The following is a 24,283-nucleotide window of genomic DNA, read 5'->3' on the forward strand; positions in this document are numbered from 1 at the left end:
CATTCAAATGCAACAACGTCACTTACATCATCACCGCATCTCGTACGCCACTGATGACGCTCCCTGACATTCAAATGCAAATGTTAATTTTAAATTCGACTAATATTTTTTTTTTTTATTCACAATCTCCTCATCACAGGCAGGCACAGCACACAGTTCAGCATGTGTTCGTGTTTGTGTGAACTGCCTGCGTCACTCATAGCACATGCCTATATCGTGCACTATATCGAATATTTTTAATATCGTTATCGAAGAAGGTGTACCTTCGATAAATATCGATACCGTTTTATCGCCCAGGCCTATCTCAAACCATTTTTGTCACAACCCACCAGTTGAGAATCAATGATCTATGGGAACTGAGGCGTGACAAGAGTTAATCTCCGTCTGGCAACAAAAATTCACAACAAGTTAGACGGAGTTGTGGACTCTTGATAATGTTGTAAAATAATCCTCAAGAAGCAGGGGTCTATTTTCCACATGTGTGCATCGCTGCTCTCTGAAGAAGGTGCCTAAAGTCTTCCCATGTGCTCGAGACAAGTCTTGAAATCTTTAATTTCATGCTTGCTTAGTCCACAGAACACAAATATTGATTGGTGTTTATAATTCCCAAATGATTATAGTTATTGTTTATGACCGGAAGAGGACTAGAAGGATTTGATTGTTGAAACATCTGGTTTAGTTAAGCTATTTGTTGGCACAATTGGTTCACTTGTGTTTGTCTGACATCAAACAGATGCTAAAAGCTTTAGAAGGAAAGCACTCCTTCTTGTTACTTAAAATGAGTCTAATCTGTTTTTTCCCTTGTCCTTTTCCCTTCTCTTTCTTTCTCTTCTCCTCCAGCTGGTTGGTGGTGAGTTTGATCTGGAGATGAACTTCATCATCCAGGATGCAGAGGCCATCATCTGCATGTTGGAGCTGCTGGAACACTGTGAAGTCACATGCCAGGCGGAAATCTGGAGCACTCCCAAGGTCACAGGAGGGCGCAATGAGCAAAATAATGTAGCGCATTTAAATTGTCAACGCAAGGAAATAACTGTCTATAAAAAAACGTGCATTACGTCTAAATTAACTCATATAAATCAAATTTAATTTCGTAAATTGCATAAACAATTATGAACAAAACAGCATCCTGTATATATGCATTGCTTAATACAAAGAGCCGAATCGCCATTCACGCAGATTGCATTTAAAAACATAAGAGACGCAGTAAAAGGGAATAACCTCCACAAATTCGCGATGTGTTTTCTAAAAGTTTAACTGTTTTAACTTTGCATGGCTACATCTCTTGTGTGAGACGCGAGTGCAGCAGTCATATTTGTCCGTCTAATGCAGACACAGAATATGCAGAATATGCATCTGTGTGAATGGCTTGTTTTCAGGATTCTCCGCATTGAGCTTCTATATTTCTCTAATATTTTAAATGCATAACACAGCAGTGGCGCATCTCGTGGGCTAGACTAACAAAACATTCAAATGCAACAACGTCACTTACATCATCACCGCATCTCGTACGCCACTGATGCCGCTCCCTGACATTCAAATGCAAATGTTAATTTTAAATTCGACTAATATTTTTTTTTTTTATTCACAATCTCCTCATCACAGGCAGGCACAGCACACAGTTCAGCATGTGTTCGTGTTTGTGTGAACTGCCTGCGTCACTCATAGCACATGCCTATATCGTGCACTATATCGAATATTTTTAATATCGTTATCGAAGAAGGTGTACCTTCGATAAATATCGATACCGTTTTATCGCCCAGGCCTAGCAGATTAAATAGGTCTTGAGGAAACTTTTGGCTTGTCTCCCAAGGTCACAGGAGGGCGCAATGAGCAAAATAATGTAGCGCATTTAAATTGTCAACGCAAGGAAATAACTGTCTATAAAAAAACGTGCATTACGTCTAAATTAACTCATATAAATCAAATTTAATTTCGTAAATTGCATAAACAATTATGAACAAAACAGCATCCTGTATATATGCATTGCTTAATACAAAGAGCCGAATCGCCATTCACGCAGATTGCATTTAAAAACATAAGAGACGCAGTAAAAGGGAATAACCTCCACAAATTCGCGATGTGTTTTCTAAAAGTTTAACTGTTTTAACTTTGCATGGCTACATCTCTTGTGTGAGACGCGAGTGCAGCAGTCATATTTGTCCGTCTAATGCAGACACAGAATATGCAGAATATGCATCTGTGTGAATGGCTTGTTTTCAGGATTCTCCGCATTGAGCTTCTATATTTCTCTAATATTTTAAATGCATAACACAGCAGTGGCGCATCTCGTGGGCTAGACTAACAAAACATTCAAATGCAACAACGTCACTTACATCATCACCGCATCTCGTACGCCACTGATGACGCTCCCTGACATTCAAATGCAAATGTTAATTTTAAATTCGACTAATATTTTTTTTTTTTATTCACAATCTCCTCATCACAGGCAGGCACAGCACACAGTTCAGCATGTGTTCGTGTTTGTGTGAACTGCCTGCGTCACTCATAGCACATGCCTATATCGTGCACTATATCGAATATTTTTAATATCGTTATCGAAGAAGGTGTACCTTCGATAAATATCGATACCGTTTTATCGCCCAGGCCTATCTCAAACCATTTTTGTCACAACCCACCAGTTGAGAATCAATGATCTATGGGAACTGAGGCGTGACAAGAGTTAATCTCCGTCTGGCAACAAAAATTCACAACAAGTTAGACGGAGTTGTGGACTCTTGATAATGTTGTAAAATAATCCTCAAGAAGCAGGGGTCTATTTTCCACATGTGTGCATCGCTGCTCTCTGAAGAAGGTGCCTAAAGTCTTCCCATGTGCTCGAGACAAGTCTTGAAATCTTTAATTTCATGCTTGCTTAGTCCACAGAACACAAATATTGATTGGTGTTTATAATTCCCAAATGATTATAGTTATTGTTTATGACCGGAAGAGGACTAGAAGGATTTGATTGTTGAAACATCTGGTTTAGTTAAGCTATTTGTTGGCACAATTGGTTCACTTGTGTTTGTCTGACATCAAACAGATGCTAAAAGCTTTAGAAGGAAAGCACTCCTTCTTGTTACTTAAAATGAGTCTAATCTGTTTTTTCCCTTGTCCTTTTCCCTTCTCTTTCTTTCTCTTCTCCTCCAGCTGGTTGGTGGTGAGTTTGATCTGGAGATGAACTTCATCATCCAGGATGCAGAGGCCATCATCTGCATGTTGGAGCTGCTGGAACACTGTGAAGTCACATGCCAGGCGGAAATCTGGAGCATGTTTACTGCCATACTGCGCAAGAGTGTCCGCAACCTGCAGACCAGCACTGAGGTCGGCCTCATTCAGAGGCTTTTGCTCAAAATGAGCTCTGTGGATGACATGATCGCAGGTGAGTGGTCTCGACCTGACCCTCTTCCAGAGTTTAAGAATTTACCTCTTGTAAAACCCATTTCTTTCTATTTCCCCAAAGCTATATAAATGGTTCAGAAAATGTTTAAACAGCTCTGAAATGAAAGATGTGCAAAAATAGTCAGAACAGTCATTCTGTTTTTTGTTGTTGTTTTTTTTAGAAAAAGGATTTTGCAAATTGTCACTGAAAAATATACGTCTGCTCATTTTATATGGCTTCTGAAGACTACTTTTATGTAGGGATGCACCGAATGTTCGCCAACCGAAGTTATTTGGCCGAAAATAGCAAAAAAAAAGCTTTTTCGGTGTTCGACCGAATAAGCGAAACGACTGAACAAATTGTAACGAACAATGACGTGACGCGAATAGAGGCACACACTAATGCAGCAAACATGTCAGCAGTGTGGAAACATTTAAAGCTGTCCGAAAACAATGCAAAAAAACATTACAAGCACCGACAGCGAGAGACTGTTTAGTACTGCATCGCATTTCTTTGATGTTGCACACACACCTGCACTCTGGGGAATCCAACTGTACATGCACACTGTGCCCACTTCACTTAATCCAGATCTAACGTCTCTCTGTCTCTGTTTTTTTTTTCTTTCTCCATGATGAACAGACTTGCTGGTGGATATGCTGGGAGTTCTGGCCAGCTACAGTATCACCGTCAAAGAACTCAAATTGCTCTTCAGCATGCTGAGAGGAGAAGGAGGATTGTGGGTAAGCCACTGAAAATGAGTGAAAACTCATGTAGGGCTCTGGGGCTCCCAGGGGTTTTTTAGCTTCACCGCTTTTGGAGATCGTTGAGCCTTTTTAGACCTCTAGAGCAATCAACCGCAGAACAGATCAGGCCTGCCCAGGTATCGATTCACTGTTCTCTCGAGTGAGGGATATTGACTGAACATCGAGTGCTGGCGGACACCACAGTGAGGATGTTGTGACAATAGTTTTCAGTTTTTGGATAGAGTGAAGTACCCCTCTGGAGTCAAAAAGCGAGACTCGTGTGAGGACTGGGGCTTTAATGAAACAATTAGTTATGAGACATGAAAATGGAATGTTTTGATCAGCATGTGTTTTCATTATCTTGTCAAAACAGGTGAGAATACGACAGATTGGATCAATGTTCTTAAATCAGAACTGATTTAGTGAGGCAAAACGTTAAATTTAAAGTTGAGCATTTCAGAAGTTCTTGCTGAGAAGGTCCTGAGGGATTTTAGTTATGGTGATTTGGTTTTTCCATAAGTCACTTGTCTTACCTCTCACGTACTTCTGTCTTCCACAGCCAAGACATGCAGTCAAACTGCTCTCAGTTCTGACTCAAATGGCACAGAGACACGGACCAGACACTTTCTTTAACTTCCCTGGCCGAAGTGCAGCTGTGAGTGACCTCCGCTTTTTAGCCTCTTTTGCGTTTCCTTTGAATGCATATCTCAGTTGTTGTGAAGTTAAATTAAAAGTTGTTTTGAATGTTATTTTCACAGTATGGTTAACTAATAAATAACCAATTTTAAATAAAAAAAAAATTTGTCTAAATAAATAAATACAAAAATTTAAAGCAATCCGCTACAAATAAACATTTATAATGCAGACAACTGTTCAAAAGTTTGAGTCGGTAAGGTTTTTTTTTTATGCTTTCGAAAGAATTGTTTTAAGCTGATCAAGCCTGCATTTATTTGATCAAAAATACTGTGAAATGTTATTACAATTTAAAAGAACGGTTGTCTGTTTTAGTATGTTATAAAGTTTAATTGCTAATTTTTTTAGCAGCTATTACTCCAGTCTTACATGATCTATCAGAAATCATTCGGCTGATTTGGAATAATAATAATAATAATAATAATTTTTATTATTATCAGTGTTGAAAAAATTGTGCCTCTTAATATTTTTATGGAATTTTTTCCAGTATTTTTTTAATGAATAGAAAGTTCAATTTAGCTTTGACTTTAAGTCTTCACTGTCACTTTTGATCAATTCATTCCTTGCTGATTAAAGTATTAATGTCTTTCAACAAAGAAAAAATCTTACTTACCCAATTTTTGAATGGTAGTGTACATTTAATAAGGATTACATGTAACAGTTTGATTATATTTTTAATTAAATCCTTAGTGCTTTTAAAGAATAACTTTAAGTGCAGCAAAAGTAAACTAAAAGTAAAATTAGAGTGTGCATGTCTATATATGTATATATACAGTATATCCAATTTCGACCAATACTAGTAAATATAAAAACTAATATGGTGCTTGTGACTATTTTTCATATATTTATTTGACTGGCTATTTGTATTTTGTGAACAATAAGTTGATGGCATAAATTGTTTATTTTTTTGAAGCGCTGGATGGATATAAACAAATGTCTAGCATGTTAAAAGATTTATAAAAAACATATACAGGCTACAAGACATTTTTGCCCTCTGTTTTTTTGCCAGGCGATTGCGTTACCTCCCATTGCTAAATGGCCTTATCAGAACGGCTTCACCCTCAACACCTGGTTCCGCATGGATCCTCTGAACAACATCAACGTGGACAAAGACAAACCCTACCTTTACTGGTGACTACATTCACAGCCTACGCTTTAATGTGGTTATATATAACTTTGTCAACTCATAGATAAAACTTGCTTAGCAGAAAAGAAAATGACCTTCAGCGCCTGCTTCTGTAAGTAAATTAAACTGAGTGGCTTTGTTTTAGCGTTTAATACAGAGAGAGAGAGAGAGAGAGAGAGAGTTCTGGCTGCTTTGCCACTTATATAATTAGCTTTGTTAGAGGATTTTGTTTTTTGATGATGAGGTGGATTATGCAAGCATAAAAGGGAATTAGGTCAGATTCTGCTGATTAAACCAATAGGTGTTTGAACCCCAGGGCAGAATGTTCTGGAATCACTGGAAAACCTCTGCAGAGGGGCACTAGGGTGGAAATAGACATTAATTTGGGTTTTTAATGTCAGCCAGGCAAAAAGAGCATCATGTGTAGAGACTTGTGGGTAGTTAGAGCTCAGATCAATAGCACAGACACGTGTTTATTGGCCAGGATTCCAGGAGCGAGGCAAAATGTTCCTCGAGGGAGAAAGAGTGAGTGTGTTTTGAGAGAGAGAAAGAAGGACAACATCCATTTTTGAACATCCATTGAAAAAAAATTGTTTCTTAAATGTTCTTGAGTTCACAATACTGAGTTCAGTTCCTCCATACATTATGTAGATCCAGGCATTGAGAAACTGCCCCAGACTTTGTGAGGAGGTTACAAAACAGCATTGTTGAAGGCTGCCATGCTAATAACACTAGCTACCGTTTGAAAGTGAGCACTGGGTCCTGCTTGCTGTTGTGCTGCCAGATCTGTAGCCTGGAGCCAAGCGTAGGACCGCTCACACAAACTCAGAGTTCAGTCTGTGCATGATACAGATTCAGAATAAAAGATGTTCGCAAAGAAAAACAGAGTATTGATTCACATTGAGAATCACACTCATTCTCTGCTCTTGAAGACACTAAAATGTTCTCTTGTGCTGTTAGTTTTCTTGTATGTGATTGTGAATGCTTCTATTGTGGCGAACAGAGAACACAAAACTGTCTTTGACATTTGACATACAGTAAGATATCTTTACTCGCTCCTCTGTTTTGGAACAGAAAACTAGTTAATGCATATCAAGAAACCTACATACTGTGCTAAAAACATTGTAGACCAGCCTAAGCTGGTTTTCTGGTTTTCAGGTCTGGTCAAACTAGTAGACCAGCTAAGGCCAGCAAAACAAGTTGTTATTAGAAAGCTTAAGATGGGATTTTCCCTGCCCTGCTGAAGTAGAACATCATAAACTAGCCTAAGATGGTTTGCTGGTTGTAGCTGGTCTAACATGGTCTTAGCTGGTTTAAAATGATCTCCTAGTTTGGCTAAACTGGAGTTATGCTGGTTTAGCTGGTCAGAAAGATGCTTTTTCCAGTCTGACCAGCCAAAGTGCCCAAAACTCCTATAGAAAAACCAGGCTGGGACAAGAAAAAAAAAAACATCAAAACAACTGTAAGCTAAATATAAAGTGTTTTTTTATTTTATTTTATATATATATACATATATATATAGTTTAGGTTTTTCAAGGCTAAACTGGGATTCACAGGATCACATCTTAGACTGGTTTAAGCTTTTTTTTTAAACAAGAAATTATGTAGATATAGCACATCCGTGTGTTATGAATTGCTATATATTGTGTATTTTTCAATTTTTCAATTTCAGTTTCCGCACAAGCAAAGGCATCGGCTACTCGGCACATTTTGTGGGAAACTGCTTGATTGTGACGTCGTTGAAGTCGAAAGGAAAGGGCTTCCAGCACTGCGTGAAATATGACTTTCAGCCCCGCAAGGTAGGCTTTCATTTCCAGCTTTGATTCTCTGAAATGTGTGCTTTCAGTGCCAGGAAAGAAAAATACAACTATTTTTAAAAAATTAAAATAAAAAATGAAATTCTATATTTTTCCTGATCTTCCTGATTTCATAGACTATTGCAGCATTTAGCCTTTAATTTAAAAGGTTTTGATGATTACTGAATTAGTCTGCTATCAAGAAGTATTGTTGGAATCTGCATGTAATTCAGTTACTGTTATATTATCAGTCTTTTATATAATTTTTATGATGTATAAATGCAACTTGACAGTGTATGTATCTATTTCCTTATAGCAAACCTATAATTCTATTTCCTAGAATAGCAAACACTGATAAATCATTGATTGTGCAAGAGAATAAAATGAAAATGAAATGAAAAGGGTTTATTTTGTTTTAATGCTGACAAAATCACAATGTAATAACGTTTTTCCTTCTCTAGTGGTACATGATTAGCATCGTTCACATCTACAACCGCTGGAGGAACAGTGAGATTCGCTGCTACGTAAATGGACAGCTTGTCTCCTACGGCGACATGGCTTGGCACGTCAACACCAACGACGTAAGACCACTTTGTTATCACTCTCTCAGTCTTAGCTGCCGGATGTTGTCTCAGAGTGTTATCATCACCACTGTGTGCACAGTGTAAAATTAAACTATGAAAGATGCATTGATTTATCACAGTTTCAGAATACATAAATGACATTTATTTCTGCCAGCAAATCAAGCCATTCATGTAGTGCATGCTGCAAAAATCCTTTTCTTAATCAGTAGTTTGTTTTTTATGTATATTTTAGATATGCCTTTATATATGAATAATTATAATAGTTATTTAAATAATAGTAAAAAAATATTTTTGAAATATTGGTTGTCTCCCTCTCTATATACTGTATGTACATGCTGGGTAGTAATTGATTGCATGTGATCTGGATTATGTAATCAGATTCCAAGTATTAAGTACTTAGATTATATTACCTTTTAAAATACTTGTAATCAGACTACAGTTACTTTTTTATTAATTACATGATTTCATATTATTCACACTATATCAGTAAACTGTTCATAATTTATTGATTCTCCCTAATTCTTCTTTTTCATATTTTAAGTGTACCCTTTTAAAATAACCTAAGCATCTGTAGTAATCTACTGATTGTGTTGTGAAGGAGTAAGAATTGAGTGGATGCACTTGTGAATTTTCTTGCTGTGATGCTCAGTGAAAATCACGAAGCTGTGTCGTAAAATGCATGATCCAGTTAACTGGGCTAAATATGTTTACAAACTGTTACTAAACCCCAGGACATAAGATAACTGAGGCCATTTTCTGTATTTGTTTTTGTTTTGTTGAATCGAAGGGAAATCTCTTGGAAATCACTGCACAGCTACTGCAGTTTTGAAACATCTGTCTAATAAATGATTTCCTTGTTTCTACTCAATGTTTAATGCTCTTAGCTGGTGTAATCTTTATAAATGTTAATTACTCAAACTTGCTCTTTTGAGCCTTAAGGGATTTGCCAAGGTCGTGAATGTCTTTCCCAAAATTAAATCTTACAGTTTAATCGTACATTCATGGGGGCAAATTAGCATATTGTGTGAAACTGTGAGTTGATGTGCAACATAAGATGATGCAACTTTGTGTTGAATGCAAAATAAAATAAATTAAAACTTAATAATACAAAATTTAATAATAAAAAATTATTATAAATAATTTATAACAAACAAATAAATGGGATGAGCACTTTAGTGGGAGACAGAATTTAAGAAATTCAATTTAATGTTTTTATTTTCATGTGTATAGTGGAATAATGTGCAGATAAGCGATGTGATTCATACTTCTTGTGATCCAATTTATGATTAAAACAACAGTTCATTGTTAGTTTAAGAAGCCAAATGCAGTTCTTTGGATTAATCAGATTTTCCTCTATCATGCACATGTAAATGAACCGTTTAATTCTTCTGATCTCCAGTGGTTTAGACTCATATAGGGTTTTTATTTCTTTTTCTTTTCATCTTCCTAATAACAGCTTTGAAATTTTGATTTAGTGACTTAATATAAGCAGTAACAGGCTTTATAGCAACGATTTTTAATGTGGTTTTGTTTTGAGGATAAAATAAATAAATAAAAAACTGCAGAAAGGTTGCAGCAGCAGAATGGCAATAGAGCAATATCATAGTTCATGCATATATGTATGCATTTTTCAAAATAGCAAAATGGATATGTTAGTCATGTTGTTTTAAAAATGAACTAGTATGAAAAAGAAAAGGATTAAGAACAGCTCTGTTGCGTGTTACGTTGCTTTAAAAATATACAACAAGCAGCATGCTTCTTGTCCTGAAAGGTGTGAGCTTCACTCCAGAGTGTGTTTGAAACACTGCACCATATCGTGACTCTTTCGTGTGGTGGCACATTGACAGAAATGAAATCTGTAATGACCCTTGTCTCCTGCTAAGTAAACCTGCCTTTACTTCCTCACTTTCATTTCCTCTCTGCCTCTCCCCTCCCCTCCCCTCCCCTCCCCTCCCCTCTCCTGTCCTCTCCTCTCCTCTCCTCTCCTCTCCTCTCCTGTCCTCTCCTGTCCTCTTCTCTCCTCTCCTCTCTCCTGTCCTCTCCTGTCCTTCTCCCTAATTCTTCTTTTTCATATTTTAAGTGTACCCTTTTAAAATAACCTACCACTTATATACATTCAGAAAGTCTTCCAGTTTTGTGAATATTCACACAAAGACCGGTCACTAGTAAGTTGGTTATAATTACACAGAAAGTTGAGAGGCCACACAGTATTCGACCACTGGATTTAAGAAAATCATTTCAGTTTTAAGAAGTGGTTTCTCAACATTTCATCGATTCAGAAGTAATCTAAAAGTAATCAAAAAGTAGTCCGATTGTATTACTAAAATGTGTAATGGATTACGTTGCTAACTACAATTTTAATTGTAAATTGAAATCAGCAATCGACTACAATTTGTAAGTAATTTACCCAGAGTAAAAAATATAAGAAAATGTAATTATGTTTATGTTTGGAATACACACAACAAAAATTCTGATTAATAAAATGGAACACTCGAATGTAGAAAATCTGAAATACAGACTTTATTTTGCCTGTTCAAACCTTTTATGAGATATTATCTGGGGATTCAACAATTGGATTAAATTTCACAGACCTTTGCCTCTGTTTTGCTGTACTTCACTGAAAGCAATGTAAGATAATTAAAAGGTTGGACCAGCAGTGCTTAACCTCAGATCTCCTGGGTGCCGATTTTGATTAAACTAATAGGCAGGTTTCAGCACTGAATAACATATCTGTAATGCTACATCTCAGTTACGCTGTGAACCGTTACTCGCTTATTATGAAGTCTGCATACTGACATCCACTATATTTCCACACCAGCGCTCTACTTTTTCCCCTACTATTCACTTTTGAGAAATTTTGTTATGGAGAACTCCAAGCTGTTTTCTTCATGTGCTTATCACAGAGCTATGACAAATGTTTCCTCGGCTCATCTGAGACGGCAGACGCCAACCGAGTGTTCTGCGGACAGCTCGGAGCCATCTATGTGTTCAGTGAAGCGTTAAACCCTGCTCAGATATTCGCCATCCATCAACTAGGCCCAGGATACAAGGTATGTATTAGATTTGCCAAAGTGTGTTACACACCAACACTTCGCAGTCACCATTGATCTCCAAGAGATGTTATTCCTTTGTCGGTGACATTTGGTTATTGATTAATGTGCTTTCCAACATGACTTCAACACCCTGAGGAAATAACCACGCTTTGAAGATCTAAATCTCAGCTGGTTTCTAGATGGTCATTATTGTCCAGCTACCATGTTACAAAACTGGATTTCACTAGTGTGAAATGCTGCATTTACATATTGACTTATTATTAAACGTTTCTTTGATGAACCTTACTCTTTTTGTTGTCCAAAGTTTCTCAGTTTTGCTTCTTAATGAAGTCTTCCTCCAGATAGTTTATAGCCTTTCTTTCCCTTTTCATGTTTCTGGCACTAATTCTCAAGGTGCTTTTGAAGTGATTTAGCGTTTCATTGTGTCCATGGGGTAAACAGAGCAGGTTACTGTGAATAAATTTTTTTTCAATGCTGTATCCTTATTAAATATGAAGCTCTGTCATATTAGTAATTAGGACTCGCAGCAGTTTTTCAATCTCATTGTGCAAAGTCTAATTTTCTCTGAAGCACCAGGCTTTGATTAGTGACTCATTATCTAAAACAATAAACCACATGCATGGAACGGATAGCATATGTATCCCAAAATGTACATTGGTTCAAAGCCATTGTTTATGAATGATGAGCTTTTGCTAATTTAATTACAAATTCACCATCTCTATTGTCTTTGCTCCATTACAGTAGTGTTTTAGTTATGGGCTGTGTAATCTACAAGGACAAGCAAGCTAATAACTTTGCTTATTTTTACCTTTTGTGTTTTAAACTTCCTGGTAGACATTTGCACTGGGTTTTCTCTAATCAGTTTGGGCTGGTCATTTCCCTTATTAATTGTGCTTCTAGACCTCTGGTTCCCGCTGCCCCTCACGTTGTCGTGACGGGCAGGTTGGCAGAAGCAATGAGCAGTCTGCTTCAGGGAGAAAGCAATTACCCACCTCAGATGAACCTGTGAATGGAGTCTCTCGAAATCTGAAAAGGGGTTGTATATTTCAGCGGAGTGCCAGCTATCAGGCTGCCTGTCAGCTCTTCGGGCTGATCTACCTTGTCTAGTAATAGGGCAGAGGCCTTCAGAGTTTATGTAGCAGGGCTAGACTACAGGGCCTGGCCCCCATTTGATGAAAAACGCTATAAAATGGGGTTTTAATTGTGATGGATCCACTATAAGCAATACCGTCTCCTTTAAAATAGTGTTTGTGGACCGAATGACAATGAGGGTGCAAAAATATTTTTTTATTAGAGCCTGCTCATGCAAGAACATTTAATAGTTGTAAAAGAAACCATGAATGTGGAATAACACATATTCCATATGATTTGCTGAATTCAGTCATTGTTTTGTTTTGCCTTTTTTTTTTTTTTTTTGGCTTTGCTTTGGCTTGGTTTGGGTGTTCTCAAGTCATGTTAGTTGCAATAAATCTTAAATAGATTTTTTCCCCCGGTTTTTGTTTTGCTTTCGTTTGTGTTTTTCTTTGCTTTGCGTTGGGTTGGTTTCGTTGTTCTCAAGTCGTGTTAGTTAGTTAGGTAGTTTTTCCCCCCCAGTTTTCAACCCTTGTCTTTAGTGACTTCTGTTTCCTGCCCTCAACAACGTCTGACACCATTATTTGTTCTGTTGGCTGTAGTGTGTTGGCTCTTCTTAGCCTTTTAGCAGAGTACCTGCCCGGACACGCACAGTCTCCTGTGATTTCTGTGACTGATCTAAAGATGACCTGATTACTGCCGTGACTCACCAGAAAAGGCAGTCTATGTTGCAGCTGCCTAAAAATTTGGCTTTGCTTTGGCTTGGTTTGGGTGTTCTCAAGTCATGTTAGTTGCAATAAATCTTAAATAGATTTTTTCCCCCGGTTTTTGTTTTGCGTTCGTTTGTGTTTTTCTTTGCTTTGCGTTGGGTTGGTTTCGTTGTTCTCAAGTCGTGTTAGTTAGTTAGGTAGATTTTTTCCCCCCAGTTTTCAACCCTTGTCTTTAGTGACTTCTGTTTCCTGCCCTCAACAACGTCTGACACCATTATTTGTTCTGTTGGCTGTAGTGTGTTGGCTCTTCTTAGCCTTTTAGCAGAGTACCTGCCCGGACACGCACAGTCTCCTGTGATTTCTGTGACTGATCTAAAGATGACCTGATTACTGCCGTGACTCACCAGAAAAGGCAGTCTATGTTGCAGCTGCCTAAAAACACTGACCCCCAATCAGACTTGTGGTCTTGTCTTAACTGAAGCATGTACAGGTTTGGTCTCAGATTAGCAGTTTTCAGTGTCACATGATCCTTCAGAAATCTTTCTAATATGCTGATTTGGAGCTCATGTGGAAACCATGATACTTTTTTTCAGGATTTTTTAATGAGTATAAAGTTGAAAGAGTCATGAACTGCCTTTTTTATTATTTTGTACTGTTCTCTGAGGTCCACATATAATCAAAATTGGTACATCAAAATACATCATTAATGAGTATAAAGTTGAAAGAGTCATGAACTGCCTTTTATATTATTTTGTACTGTTCTCTGAGGTCCACATATAATCAAAATTGGTACATCAAAATACATCATAATTTAGCAGCAATAGGCTATTTTCTGTCCTGTTTTGACCCCCCTCATCAGAACGCTCTGTTTGAATAGGTGTGGCAGATTGTAGACTCGGAAGTAAACGCCCACTGCTATGATTGAAACAGTTGTGTATGTTTGACAGCCTACAGCCTTCATGGATGGACGCTGCTGTGATTTAGGTTAACAGCAGTACATATCAAACTCAGTACATATTGGCCTCTCTCGTTATTTACACTAAATGCGTAAATCAGTGGGCGGAGCTAATCAGGCAGTGATGTAGAAGCAGGCGTCGATCTTCTGCGGAGGCGGGGTTTACCCGCTCTATTACGTCATAGAGCGACACATTCCACAAGCTGTGGTTTTGGCAGATTGGCTTCAATATAAGCTGTTTTTAGACTAACAAGAAAGTTTTGAGTTCTGAAACTTACAGGATGTTTTTATAGTACGATGACCTTTTATTTGTCAAAAGATCAAGGGAATTTTGATTTCTCAGTTCTTGACTCCTTTAAAAAGAACATTTATATGTGTGTATGTTTTGTATTTCATATTGGATTGAAGCGGAACTAGTCCCTTTCTTTGTCTTTCTCCCTATTGTCATGGAAGACAGATGCGCTATTGCTACTGCGAAGTCTCACTATGAGAAAACATGTGAGCATTACATCAGATTCTGACAAAAGTGTATCAGACGTTACGCCGACATTCTGTCAGGTTTATTTTCTTCTGATGCTGTGCTTTCAGCTTTTTTGCAAAACTGTCAGCATGCATTAACATGCTGTGGTATTTATTTTCCAATCCGTCTGATGGATTTTGAGATTTGTTTTGTGCTGTATCATATGTTTGCAGCAGCAACCTGACCAGCAACAGGTGACATTTACGCTATCTCTGTTCAGCAAGCAGAATAAACCAAACAACATGAATCTTTTTAGGTCAAAATAAGCATACAGACCAGCAAATCTGGTATGTGTTTCTTTTTCTCTTTCTATTCTCCATTTTGAAAAGAATACAGGTAACAGTAAAGCTAACGTAAGCAACAGCTAAACAGATATTACTTGTTTGCATATAATGCTATATTTCATTTGCTCACAGATTGTGAATGTTAAAAATTATTTGATTAATTTTATTGCCTTGGAAACCGTATCCACATGGCAATAATCTAACGACAACAAGTTCATTACAAACACCCTCCTACATCTTTAAACAGACACTGGTGCACAGTTAGTACATGGATAATGAAATATGAATATAAAGGGTCAGGAAAATAAAAATCAGTAGTTGTTAACATCTCATTTGTATTCTTTGTTTGAGTTTAGGGTAATTTTAGGTAACACTTTATTTTAAGATGTCTTTGTTATACATGTCACTTGTACTTATTATTATAATAACAATAAATTATGCATAATTACATGCAAGTAACCCTAAGCCAAACCCTAATCATATAGTAAGTACATGTAGTTAATAAATATTACTCAGTACTTAAATGTATAATTACACTGTAACAAAGACACCTTAAAATAAAGTATAACCTAATTGTACATAATTTATGGCAATTTTATATAAAACTTGATAAAAAATGTCAAGTAAGCTAGATGATATTTACTAAAATAATGAATGAATTGATTGAAAATGTGACGCAAAAATGTGGTGCAGAGCTATTTGAAGTATTTATTGTTGAATTATGTGTTGTTTTAGGCAAATATAGCAAGAAATAAAGTATATACTCCACAGTATGCAGTATGTGATGCACTAGTGTTCAATCTTGAACATAGTCCATTAATATGAAATATTCTTATTAATAATATGAAATACCATTCAGAAATATTTTTTAACAAAATTAATATTTTTATTCAGCAAGGATGCATTGGTTAAAAGTGACAGTTAAGACTGTAATAATAATAATAAAAAAGATTTATCTTTCCTATAAATGCTGTTCTTTTATATTTTCTAATCCTGAAAAAAAAAATGATGTCCATTTCCACAAAAATATGTAAATATTGAACTCTTTTCAACATTGAAAATAATAAGAAATGTTTCAAATCAGCATATTAAAATGATTTCAATTTTGAACATAGTCCATGTTTTAATGTGTATCTTTGGGGAAAATAAGTTTTTTTGCCCTTAATTGTGCATATTATGATATTCAGACATGCTCATATGTGCATATATATGTTACCTGGTCACATGACAAACTATAAACAATGTTTTTGTTCATGCAAGTGTTATCGCGTGTCTGCTGATAAAAACACAGGTGATTTTCTAAAAATGCCTTGTTAGGATTGTCTGCTTACTGCACATTTACACAGTTAGCACACGTCTGGAGCACATCTGGATGACATCATCACCTGGGATGTACTGCTGGTGTTGGGCCACAGGCCTTTGATTTGACAGCACACAAAACAACCTCATAGATGATAATTCAGCCGGGGGATTCCCACATTGCCCCTACTTCATCTTCATGATTATTTCATGCCACTAAGCTCATTTATTATTCATCATGCTCCCACGACTTTGGATAAGATTTAATCACTGCATAAAAATAATCTTCTCCTTTTCATGCTAGGAATTGTAAATCCTTACAGAATAATACGATTTACATAGAGGTACTATTTTAAGATGTGTTAAATATACATTGTCATATTTGGTTAATTCTCTCACCTTTGTCTCACTTGACATGTCTCACTTGTGTTATGCACTGTTTAGAGGCAAATTATGAACCAGATTTTCTTTCTATATTGGTCTATATTTCTCTTTTGAATCCATCCCTTTATCATTATTTTTTACCTCCCTAGAGCACCTTTAAATTTAAATCAGAGAGCGACATCCACCTGGCTGACCACCATAAGCAAGTGTTGTATGATGGGAAGCTAGCAAACAGCAATTCCTTCACTTACAACGCCAAAGCCACAGACGCTCAGCTCTGCCTGGAGTCCTCCCCCAGAGAAAACCCGTCCATATTCGTGCATTCGCCTCACGCTCTAATGCTACAGGTAAATGTCTGCTTAATGCTTTAAGACTGCGTTCTACTTTCTTAGTGCTAAATAAACCACATAATAGTTGGTAATGTCACTAAATGTTAATCAGATGCTGCATTGTTTAGCTAACACCACAAGATAATGTCAGTGTTTGCCATTCAGTGTTAATTGTTTGGATGAACACATTTCCGCTGCGATTAGTCAGTGCTTAATGTGAGTCAGTAGTTTTAACAGTGGCAAAAAATTACTGAATGCATCCACCACTACTTTTTTAATCCATTTGATTTTTTCCTTCTCTTTCTATATAGGATGTGAAGGCCATCGTTACACACTCCATTCACAGTGCCATTCACTCCATTGGCGGTATCCAGGTGCTGTTTCCTCTCTTTGCACAGCTGGATTTCCATCAGCACAGTGAAAGCCAAGTGGAGACCACAGTGTGGTAAGTAACATCATTTCCACCTTTTGAATGGAATTAATACGTTTACTCAGTAAGGATGCATTTAACTGATTGAAGTAAATTATTTCAAATAAATGTTGTTCTTTATGCTGACTAATCTACTCTTTAAATCCTGGGGGGAAAAAATTATAATAATCAAACTAAGCAGCATATCTGTTCTCAACATCGATAATAATAAGAAATGTTTAATCAAATAGCATATTTGAATGAAAAGCTAAAAATTCAGCTTTGGCATTACAGAAATAAATTACAGTTTTGTTTAAATTGTAATAATATTTTCCATCATATCAGTTTTTACTGTGTTTTTGATCTAATAAATGCACCCTTGTTATGCTTCAATGTTTCAAAAACATGAAATAATCTTACCAACCCCAAATATTTGAACGGTAGTATTTAAAAAAAATTATTTTGTATTTTATGGCCAATATCTAGTAAATGTTAGATATTAAAATTCTATACTATTATGTCAAAATAATTAAAAAATAAAACACTATTAAATTCAAATCAGTAGTGAATTTAAGCATCCAAATGAATATTCATTTTGAGATTTGTTAAAGATTACATTTAACAGTGTTATTAAATATTAGTGTTTTTAAACATTAACTTTAGGTTAGTTTTAGATGACGACAAAGGTAATCTAAATATAAATTAATCCACAATAAAATATCCAATATTAGCTGATACGGATAAATGAAAAAAATTATAATAATAATATCGGCCAATAACCTAAGCAATATATCAAGTACAGGATGTTCTTACCATTCATTCCATCAATATTTAGTCAGCAAGTCTTTCATTTTGAGTCTGCAGTGGTTACCCCCATATAGTTGTGTAATGAGATGTTTTCTGTGCAGTTCCACTCTCCTGGCCTTCCTGTTCGAGCTACTCAAGAGCTCAGTGGCAATGCAAGAGCAGATGCTTGGTGGGAAGGGTTTCCTTGTGATTGGGTACCTGCTGGAAAAGGTGATGTCTCTGTTTTCTTTGTTTTTCTTATTCCAACATACAATTTAGATTGGTTAAAGTTGAAGTGTGTAATTTTTGCGCAGTTAGCAGCACAAAACAGAATTGCTAAAATAACTTTTTCCAAATAGGTTTTCTCCTACCACTGTTCAGACAAATTGGTAGTTCTACGGCCAGGAGCATTGGTTAGGCCATAGCTATTATGTTGGGCCACTCAAATAAACAGAATAATGTTTAAAGCACCACATTGTTTACGCTCTTTGGGGAAATCAGCTTATGAATGTCTTATACTTGTGCATTAATTTGGATAAGAGAATGTATTTTAACACTAAACACACCTTAAACTGCAAAACTTCAAGGGATTTTGATGTGTAATGGACAAATTGTGCTTTTACTCAATTCACAAATACTTGCTCCTTTCTTTAAAAGGCTATAAGAGTATTACGATTTGTACTTTTCTGAAGGAGTTGTTAAGACCTTGCTTGACTCAAGCTTTTGTAAGCATGAGCTGAATTTTAAAAAACACGCACAAAATTCACTCGCTAGGACAGAGGAGAAATGGTGCATTATGGTTGATGAAGGACAAACGCACACTTCAGCATTTCCATGGTGAATGCTGGTTCAACAGCGCTATTATATTCCTCCTTGTCCATGGGTTTATGGCAATGTCATACAAATTAACCCAGTGTCATTATGCTTTATGCTTTACTTATTAACAACTGTCCTTATTTCATAGTCTCAATATACCCGTGGCTCCATCTGAAGTCGGCTCTTGAGTAAAAAGACTCACTTTGTCATTTAACAGCAGCAGCTGTAAATCTGAGCTAGACGACACCTGAATGATCCCGCTGCCTTGCGTCCCATTCACACGTGGCCGGCCATCTGTTTGTGTCTCGTTTATACTCACTCCTGTCTCACACCACGCACCTGTCTGGACCTCAGATGCCAGCTGAGACTAATAACACACAAAGTCTCTACAAAGTTAAAATCTTTGTTTAGCTGAAAAGTCATACTGAAAAGTCTTCAGATGCTGGTTGGTTCATTTTTTTTTTTTTTAAGGAAACTGAGAATTACAGGTTGGTTTGGTAAACAAAACTCTCATAATTGTTTCTCAGGCATCTCGAATGCACATCACCAGGGCCGTTCTGGAGCAGTTCCTCACTTTCGCCAAATACCTGAATGGCCTTACCCACGGTGCGCCTCTTCTCAAACAACTCTGCGACCATATCCTGTTCAACGCAGCTATTTGGATTCACATACCCGCAAAGGTGAGCAAGGTCATGTCTTTTGCAGAAGATACTCAGGTATGTCCCGAGGAAACATGACAGCAATCTGAGTACACTGTGATGGGCACCGGTGTCATGAGACCGTAGTGACCTGGTCAGATGAGCACGGGGTGATATTTGCTGAAGTAAACATAAGGCAGAGAGTTAACTCTTTAGTCTTCACGTCAGAACAACACATTAAACTCAACTTGCACTGCGTCTGAAGATGAATGATCCCGCTGCCTTGCGTCCCATTCACACGTGGCCGGCCATCTGTTTGTGTCTCGTTTATACTCACTCCTGTCTCACACCACGCACCTGTCTGGACCTCAGATGCCAGCTGAGACTAATAACACACAAAGTCTCTACAAAGTTAAAGTCTTTGTTTAGCTGAAAAGCTAAACAGAAGCTGGAAACTGAGAATTACAGGTTGGTTTGGTAAACAAAACTCTCATAATTGTTTCTCAGGCATCTCGAATGCACATCACCAGGGCCGTTCTGGAGCAGTTCCTCGCTTTCGCCAAATACCTGAATGGCCTTACCCACGGTGCGCCTCTTCTCAAACAACTCTGCGACCATATCCTGTTCAACGCAGCTATTTGGATTCACATACCCGCAAAGGTGAGCAAGGTCATGTCTTTTACAGAAGATACTCAGGTATGTCCCGAGGAAACATGACAGCAATCTGAGTACACTGTGATGGGCACCGGTGTCATGAGACCGTAGTGACCTGGTCAGATGAGCACGGGGTGATATTTGCTGAAGTAAACATAAGGCAGAGAGTTAACTCTTTAGTCTTCACGTCAGAACAACACATTAAACTCAACTTGCACTGCGTCTGAAGATTTTTTGTCCGACGTCACAGATTTAGGATAACCCTTCTGCTCCACTTGTATTTTCACAGCCTAATCAATTCCTGATGCATAAAATCAAGTTCCATCCTATTTATTTTTTAATTGAACATTTTGTTCAATGCATTGTCTTTGAATATCTTCTTTCACTTGAAAATAAAGTAGAAGTAAAATAAGTTATTAACACCTTTTTATATCGACTTTATTACCCATCTCTCTTGGTTAATAAGTTTCATGTTGTGTCATCTAAAAAGCAGACACTTCTTTGTTTAAGGAAAGCTTTTTACTGAAATTGTTTACTGCTCCTAAACTGCTTCTTGTTCATCAGAATTTTTTGACATTAACAACGTCACAGTCTGTCACCGCATTCACCAGAAAATCACAGCCTTGAAGAAAAGTGATAGTTTTCTTTAAAAAGATTTACAATCCAGTGACTTGTGAGCGTTTGCAGTATTGTCACAGATGGCTGGTAGATTCAGAGTGACAAGCTTCAAGCTTTGAAAACATTTTTTTAGAAATTCAACGAAGGAGAGGATGAGGCGCTTCTAAAAGAGGCCAGACTCTGTGCTGCTAATATGTGTTGCTCTGCACGGCTGCTGACTGTCATGAATAAATAAAGGAGATACGACAACACATACGGGATCAAAACAAAAACCGTTGGTCACTGGAAGCTTGCCATGGCTCCAAAAGGAGAGAGATAGTGGGAGTTTTCTCTCTCTTTCTCTAAAGAGATGGATAACAGAAAGAAAGAAATGCAGAAAGAGAGGGATGGAGGGAGAGAGAGAGAAGGAAATAAGCAAAAGAAAAAGTAGAACAGAGAAAGTAAAGAGAAGAATGGATAGATGAATGATGGAACAAAGAAGAAAGAATAAAAGAAAAGACAGAAAATGGGAAAAAAGCATGACAAAAGAAAGGAAAAAAGAAACATTGTAAAAACTGAAATCTGAACAGATAAAAGAAAAGGAAATGGAAGCAAACAGAAAAAAATAATGAAGATAAGAGAAGGAATGGGAAAAAATCAACAGCTAGATGAATAGAAATGAAAAGAAAGAAAGAAAGAAACAGTAAAGGGGGCAGAAGGAAAAAAAATGGATATGGATGATGGAAGGAAGAAATATAGAAAGGAAAAAGGTGAATGAAAAAAGTGAGGAAGAAAAAAGGTAGGAAGGACAAAAGGTAGAAAAGGGGAAAAATTAAGAGAATGACAAAAAATTATAAAATGGTAAAAAATATATATATAAATAAAACTGAACAGATAAAGGAAAGAGGGGGAAATGATGCAAAAAGAAAGAAGTGATGAAGATAAGTGAAGGAAGGAGAAAAGTCAACAGCTTGATGAATGCATTGGAAAGAAAGAAAAGAGGAAAGGAGGCAGAAGGAAGCAAGCAAAAGAGAAAAGGAGAGGCAGAAAGGAAAAATTGGTATATGGATGATAGAGGGAAGATAAAGGGAAAATAAAGACAATGAAAGAAAAAAAGTGAGGAAGAAAAGAAAAAAGGAGGTAGGAAGGACAAAAGGTAGAAAAGGGGGAAAGTAAGAGAATTACAGAAGAAAAAGTAAAGGAGAAAAAACATGACTAGATGAAAAGAAAAGAAAAGAAAACATGGATATACTGCATAGATGAATACAAAGAAGCAAGGAGGAAAGTGTAGGAGAAAAAAAGGAAAAACAGGAGGAGACATGAAAAGGAGAGAGAGGACGAGAAAGAAAGAAAGAAGGAGAGAGAGAGGGAGTATGAGACTAGTTGAGGATAATGAACTGAGCAGCACAAGCAGCAGCAGCAGTGTTCTCTCATCAGGCCAGAAGAGTTCATGGACTTACATCATGTTTTTGATCCTCCCTTCGTTCCTTTCCATCATCCCTTCCTGTCCTCGCTGGAGAGCCCAGTCTGCCGGCATGTGGGGCCTGTAATTGGATGAGTTATGTACCTTCATCAGCGTTTTTTGTCCTCCAAGGTTTTCCTGCAGCACGTCACTAGTCAGGCCTGACCTGCTGCTCACAAACAAACCACGGCACCTTTTGACTTTCTGCTTCACCCTTAAATATATTAACCGGGTCTGCTGTTCTGCGGCAGAGTTAGCCATGCCAGACGTGTCACTCCCATGGAAATCTAACAAGAAAATCATTTTAATGATGGATCTTGGGATGCAGTTTAGAAACAACAGAAAGACGATACAAAGTAATCATCAGTGTTTTTTATTTTTACCTGAGGCAGCTGTAACCTTTTGTAACCGTGTGTGTGTGTGTGTTTCTCTGTTGTTCAGGTGCAGCTCTCGCTATACACGTACCTCTCAGCAGAGTTCATTGGCACGGCAACCATCTACAACACCATCCGTCGAGTGGGGACTGTGCTCCAGATCATGCACATACTGAAGTATTACTACTGGGCTGTGAATCCGACCCACATCAGTGGCATCACACCCAAAGGCCTGGGTCTGTACACACACACGCACACACACACACACACACACACACACACACACACACACACACACTCTGGCAACTTGTGACTTTCATGCAAATAAATCTAAATGAATCTAAATAAATTATATCTAAATGAATGTAAATAATATACAATGAGCAACAATAAACAAACAAATGTTTTTAGACCTAAACATTATATATATATGAATAATTATTTTTGTTTTATTTCATGTTTTTATAGCCACTATCCACTAATATGGTACAATTTGGTGTTCTATTAATTACTTTTCTGAAGCAGTAAAGGCACAAAATTGGAGTGACTACTATTAGATATGATTATTAAATATGTAAAATGATACATACTTTTTATTAATTATTGTTAAATCATTTTTAATAGCTGAAAATGTGTTTTTCGGTGTCTCACATATTGCATGACCAGTAACTTTGGAAAATTGTGACATTTTAATTTGAATTTGAATCATTCATTTGAATTTTGTATAATTTTTCTTAAAAAAAGAACTTGCCAATTTAACCTGTGACCAAAGATATTGTAAGAAAAAATTGGTCAAACATACAGTATATTTAACTTCCATATGCTTACTATTACTTGCAGTCATGTTAACCATTCAATATCATTCTTATTATATACTTTATAATAATATTAATATTAAAAATATTAATACATTGTATTGATTTATTTTGTTTATTATTTTATAATTTAAAAAAATATATATATTTATTGCTCAGAAATAACAGAATTACATGAGTCAAGATTTTAAACTATATTCAGACATGCAAACATGAAATAAATATAAAATAAAACACGCTAGTCGGGACACCAGTATCAAATTCATGGTTTAGGTCTTATTAACGGTCTGCAGTTTCTGAGAGTAACTTTTAATGTAGCTCAGCATTGTTGAATTACATAAAACTTTGACTGTTTCACCACACCACCTGCATTCCACCTCAGTCAATCTTCCACTTTGACTAAAAGCGTTTTATGTGAACTCCCCATGTACCCACAAGGGCTTCTCACAGACTCTTTCTGTCTCCTCGTCATGTCCGCAGTTATTATGAGTGACGACAGCGGCCCGGATTTTCACCCCTGATGAGAAGCAGCACTTTTGAATAATCCTAGCTTCATGCTGGTCCTTTTCCCTGAAATTTGGCACAATTTCTCTCTCCCACCCATTCAAGCATGTTTTAAACCCTCTGTACAGAGGTAGAAAAGAGCACAGAGGAGTAATAACCCATGAAAGCTCCACATTGTGATAGACACTAGAAGTAGCCATGTGGGCTGAATTTCACATGGCTCACCCTGGGCAGCACACAACTAGCCTTTCATTGCTGAAAATATGCTTTTCTTTTCATCTCTTATACCCCCCTTTACT

At 36.9% G+C, this 24,283-nt stretch overlaps 1 protein-coding gene across 1 annotated transcript in view; it reads left to right on the forward strand.

The window, feature by feature from the left end:
* The window catches only part of LOC107582280 (neurobeachin-like), a 288,543-nt gene that overhangs the window by 86,877 nt on the left and 177,383 nt on the right, over positions 1-24,283 (forward strand). Inside the window, exons 4-14 of the mRNA XM_016268046.1 lie at positions 4,022-4,122; positions 4,685-4,780; positions 5,828-5,949; positions 7,617-7,743; positions 8,202-8,321; positions 11,228-11,374; positions 16,750-16,947; positions 17,241-17,374; positions 18,247-18,355; positions 19,468-19,620; positions 22,733-22,901. Coding sequence (XP_016123532.1) covers positions 4,022-4,122; positions 4,685-4,780; positions 5,828-5,949; positions 7,617-7,743; positions 8,202-8,321; positions 11,228-11,374; positions 16,750-16,947; positions 17,241-17,374; positions 18,247-18,355; positions 19,468-19,620; positions 22,733-22,901 — 1,476 coding nt within the window. The remainder of the gene's footprint in view (positions 1-4,021; positions 4,123-4,684; positions 4,781-5,827; positions 5,950-7,616; positions 7,744-8,201; positions 8,322-11,227; positions 11,375-16,749; positions 16,948-17,240; positions 17,375-18,246; positions 18,356-19,467; positions 19,621-22,732; positions 22,902-24,283) is intronic.

The sequence above is a fragment of the Sinocyclocheilus grahami genome, unplaced genomic scaffold (assembly GCF_001515645.1).
Source record: "Sinocyclocheilus grahami isolate Dianchi unplaced genomic scaffold, SAMN03320097.WGS_v1.1 scaffold42.1, whole genome shotgun sequence".
Classification (NCBI taxonomy): domain Eukaryota; kingdom Metazoa; phylum Chordata; class Actinopteri; order Cypriniformes; family Cyprinidae; genus Sinocyclocheilus; species Sinocyclocheilus grahami.